This window comes from Triturus cristatus, chromosome 4_2 (genome assembly GCF_964204655.1).
Source record: "Triturus cristatus chromosome 4_2, aTriCri1.1, whole genome shotgun sequence".
In the NCBI taxonomy this organism is placed as follows: domain Eukaryota; kingdom Metazoa; phylum Chordata; class Amphibia; order Caudata; family Salamandridae; genus Triturus; species Triturus cristatus.
Genome location: NC_140586.1, coordinates 129,426,799 through 129,441,167, shown reverse-complemented (window position 1 = coordinate 129,441,167; position 14,369 = coordinate 129,426,799). Strand labels below are relative to the sequence as shown.

At 44.5% G+C, this 14,369-nt stretch overlaps 1 protein-coding gene across 3 annotated transcripts in view; it reads right to left on the bottom strand.

The window, feature by feature from the left end:
* SLC11A2 (solute carrier family 11 member 2) overlaps positions 1-11,255 on the bottom strand; it is a 475,484-nt gene extending 464,229 nt beyond the window's left edge. For 2 of the 3 annotated variants that reach the window (XM_085600792.1, XM_085600794.1), the window contains exon 1: positions 11,146-11,252. In XM_085600792.1, coding sequence (XP_085456918.1) covers positions 11,146-11,185 — 40 coding nt within the window. In that variant the 5' untranslated portion in view covers positions 11,186-11,252. Of the gene's footprint in view, positions 1-11,145 lie in introns of all 3 variants that reach the window. The other variant, XR_014960527.1, reaches the window with a different exon arrangement.
* Between the last annotated feature and the right edge of the window lie 3,114 nt (positions 11,256-14,369).

Sequence of the window (14,369 nt, the reverse complement as noted above, 5' to 3'; positions counted from 1 at the left end):
GGGTATGTGAGACAGAGTGGGAGAAGAAAGGGGCTGCATTCCATGTGTGCCGCTTCCAACCAATCCTAGCTTTTTAGATAATATCACTTTGTATGTTAAGATTTTTTCAGACAATAATGAGGGTATTAAAAGAAAAGCTACAAGCTCCAGAATAAAACGTGCTGTTGACTAGAAATCTAGGAGCTCCTAATGATATTGCTGATATAAACCTCTTTGTATAAAGCAAAATAAAATTCAGTTTGTGATTTTTTTCCTTTTTCCGAGAAGGAAATCAAAGCCTAAACAGTCCAGTGAGTGAGGGGTTGTAAACAGCCTTTCAAGTGCAGATATGACCATGTGATTGGTTATGGACAGACATTATCATCACAAAGGAGCACGGCATTGTGCAGACCAATGAGAGCCGTCACCGCTCCAGTAAATAATGTGTCCAATTAGAGGCTGACCTTGTCTGAAAAAGAATCACATGTGAAGAAGCAAACCAAAGTGCTTCACAAGTGCAGCCTGGAGTTTGTTCAGCACATGCAGCCTTTGAGACAGGCACCCTTCCTTGAATAGGTGCAACATGTGTTGCAAGTACTGCACCACTAGAACCGCCAGTAACCTCAAGTCCCAGAATGCAAAGCAAAAACCTGGACTGGATGATCTACTCACACATGGACTGAGAACTTGATAGCTCTGTCATAGATATAGACTGAGTTTAAATTCCACAGAGTGACCATTTCCGAGATTTGCGTTGGTCGGGCAAATTTCCATTACCACTTCTGAGGATATTTTGCGTGCTCAAAGACACTTTGTTCTAATGGGACAAAACATTGATTAAATGGAATGAATACCGAGCTGAACTGTGTGTCTCTCCTACCAAGGAGATGGAGATGAGGAAAAATATTGGGAATATTATGGAATTGACTATCTAATATATTGCTGATTCTTACTAATGTACAAAACATGTAACTGTAATGCAATTATACGAACCTCAATGTGACTTACTTGTTATAAATTAATAAAAAGAGTTTAATAATAAAGACACTTTGTTCTTATGGCAATATTTTGTGCACGCTGAGTCATCAGCATGTGCTCGTTTGCTGAGGAGACTGTGAAAAACTACACAGATTTTTGGGATCCAATCCCTAATGTCCTGCTCTAAATGTGGCTCCTAGTCTCTGCCAATATAGGGATCTGTTTGAGCATTGATTTCCTCCTGACCTTTACATGCGGCCCCCTGGGCAGCAGAAGCATTAGACTGCTGTTTTCAAAACTCAGAACTAATAAAATTTTGAAATAAGAAGCCAGCACTTATTTAATGGTTAATTGCAGTTAGGGTAAGAAAGTAACTAGGCCCTTAAATTTAGGAAATCTTCATTTTCAGACAGTAAACGTGTACAAATATGATAGTCTTTTCAAAATAATAAAAGTGTATTTCATTAACCTGTAGTGTCATTTCACCTTAGTAAATCAGATTATAGCAGTGCATTCAGAAGCATTTTTTTAAAAGTGATAGTTTCAAACATGAATTTAGAAACATTCAAGCTTCCCACCACCCCCACCCTGACAACAATGCCATTAGTGATTACATCCAAACACAGTAGAAGGTTTTGTACAGCACGCATCCTGAAGTCATGTATTTCGAGGTCCTCTTATATGTGATAAGGAAGAAAATGGAGGGAAATTGAAATAAAACAATTGCCTGGGATCACACAATTTTGTCAAGTGTTGAAGCTAGGATTTATCCCAGGTTTTCTGGTTTCACATTGCACAATTGAGTTGTCATTAGATGTACATGCTTCACTTCTGCTACACCCACTTAACGCCCCCGACCCCCCTGGCATCAGTGTGGCCCTTGGTCACACCAAAGACCAAACTTTTCAGCCCCCAGGAAAATGTCTGCGAGTACCCATGCATTAGAGCATTGGGTTTATTGGGGGTGCTGAAACTATGTGATACGGTATCTCGTTGCAATTTGTTTATCACCTCTAGGAATTAGCCTGGACTGCTTGTTGAGGTCAGTGTACAAATAATGTTGCTCCCACTCTAAAAGAAAAATACCAGCAATTTCTTCATGTTTTGGGTTTCGGAAGTCGCAACATGACTAACAGTTTGTTCAAAATGTTCTGTACTCTTTTTAACATAGCAAATCTGCCTTAGCTTACTTTAGAAATCTTTTAGGAAAAGTCTAGGCTTTTCACACCTTTTTATCTTGTATTTGTTGCTTTAAAGTTATACTTCAACAGAGTAAAAATACCATATTTTAATGATTTTCCTGACTTTTTTTACCTTGTAAGTGGAATTAAAGTGCCAAACCTATCAGCTCAAGAACCCCAAATTACTCACACATTTGGACCAATGGCCCTATTTCCTTGCACAGTATGCCAATGTATCATCAGTTGACTTGTCTTTTCATACTTAATCGCTCACACAGTCTTGCCGGGAAGTCTATGTTCCACAAGATACTCATACTGCATGTCACTGTAAACTATTCTTCACACTGACTTCTAGTGGGGGGAACTTTGCAAACTGCAGCGCGAGGGTGCAGGCCACTCACCTGGACATCGCAGAGGAGCTAGAGGGGCCAGACGCTCTGATCCCTGTGCAGGGACGGCTGCAGCTTGTGTTTCCGGCCGCCGCTGCCACTGTTTGTTTGTTTGCCGCTACACGTTGGGGAGCACAGGACTACGGCTCCCAGGATCCCTGAAGACCCTGCCCCCACCCGCAGGCACTTCCGCGCCCGGAGGCGCTAAATTCGAACGGCTCCCTCCGCGTCGCGGGACGCGCGCAGGCGGCGCCGGGCTAAGCCCGGGCAAAGGGCGGGCCGTCTGTGGCCGTCCGGGGCAGGAGGAGGCAGGGCGGGGCCATCCCCCTGACATCGGACCCCAGATTATCTGCCCCACTTCAGGTACTGCTGCTGTCGTTACATTTACTTTCTCGCCCTTTGAGCGTTGCTGTGGAGGTGTTCAGCTTTAGTGTACTTCGGCTGTAATCTGGGTCTAGTCGTAGGGGACAGTTAACTTCGGCCATATTCTATGATGTCAGGCCCCAAGAAAAATAAGGTGGTCACGGGGGCTGGCTCCATGAATAATTTTCTAGTTAAGAGGGTGACCAAAATCAACGAGGATAGAAGAGCTTCCTTGGGCAAAGTAGACGCTCTGGATTACGCCCCCTCCCCAGCTACAGCTGCTACATTGGAGGATTTCCTAGATGGCGATAGAATCTTGGACTGTACGCCACAAGACCATAACGCTACCGAACTAACCTGTAATACAGTAGCTCCTATTCTCCAGGAGCATGATAATGCAGTAATGGTCTCCACAATGAATGATACGTTACGCCCTGACTCTGAGGAAGAGACAGAAACATTGGAAGAAACTAGGGGCAAGAGACCCGTTAGATCATGCAGAAGGCAACAAAGCAAGAGGGGGGGTAAGACCATCCACAGGAGAAGGGTGGAAAATCACCGGCCGGATAGTTACAATTCCCCCAAATCCAAACAAATTGCAGAGCCCATGAAGGAACCTAATATTACATTGAGCCCAGAGCAGTTTGATTTGCTAATCGAACGTATTGAGGCTGCGGTAGACCTAAAATTTAAAGCTTCCATTGACTGTCTTACTGTCAAATTGGATTCCGCAAATGCGGAGATTAAAAGACTTGGAGCTCTACTGGATCAACAGCTGGTTAAATTCTCTCAGGTGAATCCCTTACCCCCTCATAATAGTTTAGCAATCCCTAAAGTGACGGGAGGTAGTGCTACAAAAGCTCCCAACTCTCTATCCTTGATCCCTCCTGTTATTAGCCCGGTCCACAATCTTACTGTTCCCCTAGCAGTCCATCCTCCACCAGCAGATTTGGATACCGATCAGGCATGGGGTTTGCAGAGACCTGGCAATAACAATAACGTTGTACAAAGTAGATGCGCCAATACTATTAATTTGCCCCCGGAATGCGCTCCTTACGTCATCGTACTTGCAAATGTTCCGCTGTTTTGCTCAGGTAACACTGAGCCGCAAGTGGAAGCGCATGACTCCCTTAAAAACAAAGTGGTGGCCTGGTTAGGCGGTAAATGCGGTTTCCCTTCCAAACTTGCTGGAGATATTATTACGACAAGGAGAGTGAATTGGATTGGCCCATCAAGGAAATCTTGTAGAGGGGATTGCGTGGTTGTGAACTTTAAATACCCACAACACGTGGCCACTGTCCTCCTGCGGGCAGCATCCCTGTTGGAGGACAGTAATAGTATCCGTGTTCGTCCACTGGGGTATTTTTACAACAAGGCCAATTTTCCCTCCGTGTCGAGACCAAGACCTTATCCATTTACCCCGGTAGGGCCCAGTCGGGCGCAGCAATGTTCTTTGCAGGACCGTGATAATGCTAGTTCATGGGGTCCCCCCATTACAACGTATAATAGGTTTGATGCGCTCTCAGGCCTCGACCTCTGTGATTGACGGGAAGAGGGAGAGGGTACAGAGGACGCCGCTGTTGCGGCCCCAACATCAATGGTCCACGTACCTTCTTCTGAGGTGGTCAAGAACAATTTACCTGAGATCATTACTAGTGACAATGGGGGCACGGTTAGGCTGTTATCTTGGGAACATTGCTGGGTTGCGGGCTAAGAAGGGAGACCCCAGTTGGGAAAACTTTGTAAAGAGTTATGATGTTATTGCCTTGCAAGAGACTTGGGACTTGGAGTGTGACTACTGGATAGATGGCTTTACATCTTTCTTTGTCCCTGCCTTGCCTTCATCAGCTGGACGGAACAAAGGCGGCCTCATGATGCTGGTTTCGGTGAATTTAAAAGGCAAATTGATAATGTTGGATTGTGCTTCCAAAAATGTTATCTTTCTGGAGTTAACCTTAGAGGATGGTGGTAAATTATTGTTGGTTAACTGTTACAATGCCCCCAATAGTAACCCAGAATCCTCGCATTTTAATTGGTTATCAGATTTTTTAATTCTCTACGGAGACAAGCAAACCACTTTGTTTCGATTTATTTTAATGGGTGATTTTAATGTTCATTTGTGTTCTAAATGTGTTATGGTGGAATTGGAGGGGCCAGGCAGTGTGTCACCCCCTCATTTAGAACACACACAGAATGGTCGAGCACTTGAACATGTACTGCTGGAAAATGAGTTATTTGAACCTGAATTTTGTGACATTACTACACGGGTTGCCACCTACACGGGAAGGGCTAGCGATTCGATTATTGACTTCATTTTTATCTCGAGATACTTTCTTAATTACGTGATTACTTAGAATGCAATTGCTATGCCCATGAGTGATCATAATCCTGTCGGACTGGTGCTAACAAATAGTGCCTTATTGTCAAAATCTGTTGTTCTCCAGCAGACTATATTGCCCATAAAAGTAAAGGATCAGGGGAGAAGACTTAAATGGGAGTCGGTTGTACCGGAAATTTTTTTTGTAACCTTATCTAATTCAGTCGCAGATGAGTTAAGGGTGTGTGCCACTCCTTTAGCTGGGCACAATGATATTATATCTTCATTTGAAGATATTTGCCGGTTTGTGTCTAGCAGTCTTTTAGCCAAAGGGCAGGGGGCTAAACAATACCCGGCGAAAGGCTGGTTTGATAAAAACTGTAGTAAAGCCCATAACCGCCTTAAAAAAGCCCTCAACATCCGCCCAAGGGACAAGGAGCTTGTGGCGCGATTGAGAAAGGATTATAACACGGCCATCATTCTGCGTAAAAATGAATTAAAAAGTAAAGCTTGGGAGGACTTAAGGGATAAAGCTACCCTAAAAAATAGTGCTGAGTTTTGGACAATAATAAATTCTCCATTTCTTACAGGCGCTCAAAACTCAGCTCAGGAATTAAACATCTCAGAGGTCGAGTAGCTATCCCATTTTGAAAAAATTTATGACAGCTACAGGGAGCCGGACCCTTTTATAACCCCTGCAAATGGTAGCCCCATGGAGCCTGTGAGTTTTGAAACCTGTGAGGTACTTAGAGCCATAGAGGAGACAGCAGGGCGCAAGGCACCTGGCCCCGATGGAGAGCCAGCAGACATGTACAGGGCAAATCCACTGTTTTGGGCAAACATTTTAACTAGAGTTTTTAACGCTGCCGCAATAGTGGATTTCCCTGAGTCTTGGTCTCTTGCTACAATCGTCCCAATATTTAAAAAAGGGCAGAGAGGAGATCCAAAATGCTACCGACCTATATCGCTCCTGGACTCCTCGGTAAAAATTTTAGGTAAGGTTGTCCTGGCGAGGATCTCCGCGTGGGCCAAGGGAAATAACACCCTATCCGAGGCACAATTTGGCTTTAGGTCAGGGAGGAGTACTGAGGACCAATGCCTCAACCTCCACCTCATACTGTCCAAATATACCAAAGCAAAAGGGGGCAGCTTATTCCTGGGTTTTATGGACCTGTCCACAGCTTTTGATCTTGTTAATAGATCCAAGCTGTGGGCAATGTTGCTGGAGATGGGCCTCGACAGTTCCTTGGTGTACTTTCTGGCGGAGCTCCACAAAGATCTGAGGGCCCGTATTAGAATGACCACCGACGGAAAGTGCACTGAGAGCTTTAGATCCACTAGAGGGGTCCGCCAGGGATGCATCCTGGCACCAATGTTGTTCACGCTCTATGTGAACTCTTTGGAGGGTTACCTAACGTCTGCCACAAAAGATTTCCCGAGCATGGGGGGTGCACCAATCCCGGTGCTCCTCTATGCCGATGACGCGGTACTCATAGCCAGGACCCCAGTTGCCCTACAAAAGTTATTGGATGCCTTTTGTAATTTTATGAGTAGTCTCGACCTGGTGATCAACAAAAGTAAATCACATACCATGTCTGTTGGATGTGGTATGCGTAAAGAAAAATCCTTTTACTGTGACGGAGAGGTGATTACCAGTGTCAAGGTCTTTACCTACCTGGGAGTGATTTTTGATCAGAGGGGATCCTGGACACCGCAGGTAACATCTAAAATGAATGCGGTAAGAAGCTCATATGCTGCAATTCTGGGTTTTGCTAAGAGATTGGGGGGGAAACCCATGGAGGCTATTATGGCCATCTATAAAGCCAAGACAATTGCAATTGCTAGATATGGTGCAGCAGTCTGGGGTTACGTTAATGTCAAAGATATCCAGACTGAGGAAAACAAATTTTTTCGCTCATTGTTGGGTTTACCCCAGTCAACTGCTACCTTCTCAGTACACTTAGAGCTGCGAATGGGTTACATTCTAGACATATTAAATCTAGCCCCACTTTTGATGTGGATAAAGCTTTGGCTTAACCCAAACCTTAGCCTTAATCATCGGATCATCAAAGATTGTCTCCAACTTGACCACAGAAGGGACATTCAGTGGCTGTCTGTTATGGCTGTCTTTTTGCCAGCTCTCTGGAGAAGGAGAATGATGGAGAGTGACTCCAGCCTATCACCCCCATAGCATAGGGATTAGGCCGATAAACAGGGACCTTGTCTTACAGATATAAGGGCATTTTCGTGCCATTTCTCTTAGAGTAAGGCTTATGAATTTAAGTGAGGGGTTAGATATATAAGTATTAGTCATGATTTACTCATTTGCTAACATGCCGATCTGTTTCTCATGGAGCTATGCATATTATGGGCTCCGTAGGCCTTAAGCGAGACAGACTCCATTTTGCTTTCTGCCTGGTAGCTCGAGAAGGCTTTCTAGGTTAAAAGTGATGTTTTAGTTTTAAGCTGTTGTTCGCTTGGAGAGAACCGGTTCAGGCTGACCCTTATCGAAGGAATGTATTTTTCTCCACTCCGAAGACACAACTTCAGGCTGGCCAGCTGGGAAAGTGTCCTTGGTACGGGGAGGTACAAGAATTTGGTGGGCGGCAGGTTACTGGCCGTGAATTTCCATGAAGGAACGGGCTTTTGATATTAGCAAAGGTGTTAGTCTTTCAGTCAGTCAGTCCGTAGGCGGCATCTAGCCGTTAGCATCTCTGCCATTATTCATTTTCATGGTGGACAAGTCGCCATCTTTGAAGTCGGAGAAAGATTTAAGACCGAAACTCTCTGAAGATAGACTGAACGAGAAGTGGCGCGGAGCGCACTAACCCAGAGAGAGAGAGAGACGGTAGCTAATTAACAGCAAGGTTCCGAGGTCCTGAGGGAGAGCAGACGAGTTTGAGCCTATCAGTGCAGACGTGTACTTGTGACGGCTGAGGGTGACTGCAAGGCGAGCCAGGACCCAGAGACGAGACAGGAGCCTAGATGACTGCCGAGTCCCGATTTCCCATTAACCAGGTGAAGTCCGACCGATTCTTATAGTGCGTGCACCCTAATCTTTCTCTTTTATTTCTTGTGCAAATGTAATGCTGCATAGTAATGTGATTTATGTTTATGGTTAATAAATGCCCTAATTCATATAGAATTATCGTGTACCTGGTTCTTGTGTCCAATCTTGGTAAATGATGCTCCTAGTTGAGTACTGTTTAGACGAACGGATGAGAAATCCCGATCAGACGAATAGTTATCAAATAAAGAGGGAGTGAGTGGACCTTTGATGTCGTAAGCACGGAGTACACTATATAATCTGAATCCATATCCAAAGTTATTATTTTAGTTTTATCCTAAGTAGATTGCTAAGATATCATCCTAATAATGTTTCATAGGAATGTGGTCGTCGTTGATATGCGGCGTTAATGAGAGCGCTGGGGAGGATTACCAGCGTGTAGGGCTGCCGGATTGCAGCCCGTGTGTAAATGAGAGCGGCGGGAGGGATACCGCCGTGTAAGTTTCGCAGGATCGCGAACGATTTGGAAAAGGGAGCATTGGGTTCTGCAGGCCCGTGTGTAGACACGCCGGATTGCGTGTCAGATCTGCCCTAGGGTAGAACGGTCTGGGTCAGGGCGACCGCGAGGCCAACTGATGTGAATAAGATATTGTAGAAAATCCATATATGTATATTGTCATTCCCCATTCTTAGGTGCGACCTGTATATTCATCTTTATATCTACCCATTGTAAATACGATCTAAGAAGGGAAGGTGAGTACGTTTTGGCTGGGTCACAGGGGCCCCTGGGGGCTGATCCCATCTAAACAGAAAATCCAGCCATTACACTGTCTTATATTGAAACTATGACAGCTCTTTTGGGACGCCCTGAAATCTTTAGTAGTCCTGAAGCCTTGCGTAGAGCTGACCTGCAGTGGGTGAAAATAAATTTTCTGAGAATTCGCATGGCTGAGCGCGAAGCCCACGATTTATGTAAACCCTCTGTGAGGGCTCATGTTCTGATATCTCCATCCTGTGCGCTGGCCCCTTATTTAATTACGGTAATCAACCCTTTCCATAGATGGCTTTTATCCAAATTTCGGTTTAACCAAATTTATACAGTGCTGTGGGATGTGAAAGACTGGTGCAAGCTGGAGGAATCGGCCCCATGCAAATGTGATGGTTTCTCTATTCAGGATAATGCCCATTTTTTGTTCTTTTGTTCCTTCTATCATGAACCGCGTATAAGATACTTAAAATCTATTCTGAAGGACCTGGGCTTTATCCAGTATAAGCCTGCACTGTTTTATTTACAGATGTTGCTCTCTCCTCTAATTATGTACTGCACTGCTAGTTTTCTAGCTGCATCTGTGAGATGCAAGAGAATAAGGCTAAGATTGGAAGAACAATAGGAATTTGGATCCAGCTATATTGCTCATTCGAGTGTTTTTTAATGTATTTTATGCAATTTTCGCCCTTTTAATCTGCTTTTTAAATTTATCAATTGTTTAATACTGTATTAAATTTATCAACTGTTTTATAGATGAACTTTTGATATTTGCTGTAGAATGCTTTTATGATTTTAATTAATCGAATAAAGTGGAATTTGACCTTGACCTTGACTTCTAGTGTGTACCAATAACCCAACACTGTTTGTTAACAAGCTGTAAATCCCTCACATTGCCTGTCAATGTTCCAGAAACTCCTCACTATGTCTGTGTGAATCATGGTCTTCAGGCTGTCTATTTGCCCTAAGCTTTGTCGTATGGTTATCCATATTCCACAAGCTTCCCATAGGGTCTATGTGCTAGTCCATAACCCCTGAGCTCCTCACACGGTCTGTTCATGTGCCCCAAGAACATCTGAACCACATAGATACCAGAGGCGCAACTAGAGCCAAATTTCGGGGGGGCTGAGCAAACATTTTGGGGGGGGCTGAACTTTAAGCAATAGGCAGAGTGGAGCTGCAGGGGCTCTTAGAAGGGGTGAAACAACAGCGAGGCCTCATTAACATGCAAATGGTCTTTTAAAGACCTGTGAAGTGCTCGGGTGCGGCTGCTTTTTTTGCCCGGGAAGCTGTCTCATCCCGGGCTGCCACACACGAGGGGGGGGGGGGGGGGGCTGAAGCCCTTTGAGTCCAATGGGTGTTGTGCGCCTGATAGATACACACATCCTACTTTACACATATGTTTAGGAATAAGTGTGTCTGCATTTAAATGTACCATAGGAATCCATGTTTTCAAAAATGTCTGGGTAAGTTCCCCAGAAGGAAAGAGGGGGGGGGGGGGGAATGTAGCTCATTTACTACCCTCGATCGTCCAGTTCCAAAGATATCTTTACATAGAAAAATGTGAGCATCTCCTCCTTCAAAATTGTTCTAGCAACCCCCCCCCCCCATCTCCCCCCCCCCCCCCCCCCTCCGCCCCGCAACACTCCTCCAAAGGGCAGCAGAAAAAGAAGCGTAGCATCCAGGATGCCAGACCAGGCCTGATCACCCCAGGGGCCACTGCTTCCCCCACCCTGTAATCCCAGGCCATTGGTGTTGTATCCCTGCTCCCTTCTCAGCCATGGTGAAACTCTCACTGTGAGCAGCACTTCCTTGCTTTGCAGCTAGGTTTCTGCTATTTTAGTCACAAATGTAAACATACTTGCCATACCATTATGAACAGCATCATTTCACCGCCCCGATTATATTCAACGTATCAGACCTCAAGCACCCGACCCAACATGCCCCATAAAGGCCAAGCTACAACCAACATCCTTTCAACCCTGCTCTCTGAAGCGCCAAGTATCCTGGAGCATACTGGAGCGCTACAAGAACTGTCCATGGGCCCAAGGCGCTATAAAGCACACAAACTGAGAAGCTACTCACTCTGCCACCTAGAAAGCTCCTTGGGTATCTCAAGGGGTAGGAAGCACTATTAATTTACCAATACAATAGAAGGTTCTTACCTAGCTCACAGGCAGGAGGGCACTGCTCGTTGTATTTCATGTTTGTTGCTCTCCTTTTAGGGGGCCTCCCAGCTGCTGTCGTAGAATGCAGGGCCCAGTCAAAGGCCTCACCCCTCTTAAGAACCCTCCGGGATCAGATAAGGAAACTTCTGGCTGCCTTTGGCCCTAACTCTTTGCAGCAGGTTTGAACAGCCAATCAGAATTCGGCAAACATGGCGAGTACTTTTTTCCGACCATTAGGAAGACGGACACTGTAAAAACGACAAGACGTGCGGTGTAAATGGGGAACTAATTTGTCTCAGCACCTTTTGTTTTACAATGCCTGGAACAAGTGCGCTCTGAATCAGAATTATCAACTCCTTAATTGACATTTTAAGTGGCCTTCCAGTGATAAAGATGCAGGCCGAAAAAACTGAACTCCGTGCACTCCGGTCAGAGGGAGCCAGTCAAACGCTTTTCATATCAGAAGAGGCTCTCGAGAAAAGTGCTGGACGGGCGTATTTCAAGCTCTGGTCCATACAGGTGAGCAGGAAAGGAAAAACGCTGCTGACACGATGGCATGGCGGCCATTATCTTAAAGAAAGGCAAAATTGCCACAGAGACGTTTAAATGTAAGGCATTGGCACGGCGGGCTCTGACCCAGGGTCCCGCCTTTCAAGAGGGGGGGGTGCTCATTAACTGATCAAGTATTTTCAGCCAAATTAAAAAAGTTTTACCTGGCTGCTTATGCTTTTCAAAACGTGTTCTTGCCCAGGAAGAAAGATATTCTTCCTGTCACTTTTCTTTCCCTTGCTACTCTGTTTCTACATCCGCCTTCCATGGGTTTGTCCTCATATGTCAAATCATCCATTCCTAAGCTTTCCTTCAGACATTTGATTTTCCTCTCCCTTTCTTTTGTCGTTTCCTCTCTTCTCTCAATTCTTCCCTCACCGTTCTTCCTCTTTTCAGTTCCCATGGTCCAACTATAATTTCCCCTCTCATTCTTATTTCCATCTTTTTCCTTTCCTTTCCTTTCCCTCTCCTCTCACTCTTTCTCCCCATCTCCACGATCACCTCAGATTCTTCACTTACTCCCTGCCCTGTTTAAAGCTCTGTCATCTGCCCTTCTTTCTCCCTTTCCTTTACCCTTGCTGCTCCACCCTTTCACCCCTTCACTTGCTTCCATCCCTTCCCTCTCACCTTCCTCTCGTCTCCTCTGCCTTATATTCCATTTCTCATCCTACCCCCTCTTCCAATCTCTTCTCCTTTCTCTTTCTTCATTCTTTCTTTGCTTCATTCTCTTCTTTTTCTTTCCTCTTAAAGGCATGAGTAAATGACAATGGATCTACATTGATTGTGTGAAGAAGAGTAAAGCGGAGACCATGTAGAGTCTGAGAGTCATGAAAAGACTGGAAAGGGCACACTCAATGGCCGACAGACATAGAGCACAAATAGTACTGCGAAAAGGCAAAGTTAAGGCAGGTAAATAAACAATAAACAAACACCCCATAATGATGCCTTCAGAATTAAAGACCGCTCCATCTTTTCCTGTGGACTGTTCCAAGTCACATGTCATGTGGTCATTTCCTGTGATCTCATGATCATGGGAAAGTTCATGTGCTGTCATTTCCTGTGACGCCATTATTATGATTGTTAGTATATTTGAAATCTGAAATATCCTAACCTATTTTGGTCATAGAAAGTTTGCAAATACAAAACAGCCTCATAATGGACTGCCTTGGTACCCCATGGTGTGTGTATACGTGGATCAAGAAAGTTGAAGGTCAGATCAAAAAAATAAGGAATGCTAAAGGGTATGGGTGAGACCTTGCAGATTTTCCATAAGTAAATCCCTCTCATTCGTCTTCTTTCTTTTATCATATCTGAAATTTGCATGTACAATTTAATGGGTGTGAATTAGCCAAAATGGATAAGAAATTCAAAGTTTTTGGAAACAGGGGCCATCAAAATCCTTAAGATGTCAAGACGATTTACGATCTCACAACCTGCCACAGCTTGCTAAAGGATAACAGATGCTGAGGTAGAGTCAGTCACATGTCAAGGGAGCCAGACATCTGATTGACTGTGGTACAGCACTATTGCACATTCAGGTAGACAGGTGACTCTCTCTGGCCCCAGCTATGTCGTCCTTGTGGAGGCAACAACCCGGGCAGAATATCTCGCAGCTTCCCCAACCAAAGGCTAACCCATCTCCATACTATCGTCCAGATTCAGTTGACTTGTTGATTACCCATCTGGGCTGGTAATTTGATAAATATTCTGCAATTAGGATAGAATATGGTTGCTGGACACTACGTTACGCACACTCAGTTGGATGTATTTCATTGTCAAAATGAGTAGTCCCAAGGTATTGGAGTGGTGTGGATCGGGTGCAAATTTCCAAACATAGAATTAGAATTCTGATGCCTTGAGCTGCCATATCAATGCATATTTAGTCACTGAAAACGTTTTACTTAAGTTAATATTGTTGTTATCCACTAATATTATGTGCTAGTCTATTTTAAAAACTTCGCTTTTTTCAGAAAATAATCAGCTGAATGAACGCTGTAGTTACAACCTGACCACTAAAAAGCTGCAAGAGTTCATTAGTTATGGTTAGATCTTGTGCCTTAAGTCCCCCACCACTACTCGCAATCTTGCACATGACACCATAAATGCCATCTCTTGTAGTATCACAGTTTTTTAGTTACTTCCCACACAGACACTAAAGAGGATAAGGAGTCTGTGCACATACTTGGAATATCTTTCTTATTTTTTCATACTTCAGTCACGGATTACAATATATTCCATTTACAATGTGGTTCCTGTATCTGGGCACTGAGCGATAGGTACGTTATAGCAGAATTCACTTTTTCAATGCAAGACACTACAATGTGCACAAAACAATAACACATGCAGTTTTATGTTATGCCCCCAAAAGGTAGGCTAAAGCTGGAAACCGTCAACCCACTTGTTTGGGGTCACAATTCAGAAACAATCGTATGTGCAGGCTTCTAGATCTTTTCGATGTGTCTTCAATTTATTACAAATTATTTTCTGAGTTGTGACTCCAAACATGTAGGTAAAGTGTCCTTGTCATTGGCACCCACGGCCTATGGTCAAGTCCTGCAGGCAATGCACATAGGCCATGGCCTCTGGCCTTGCTGTGTGCTTAGTTAACCAGAGCCATGCGGATTTCAAAGGCAGCTCTCTGGATATCTAGCAGAGAGGGCATCGCTGGTGAG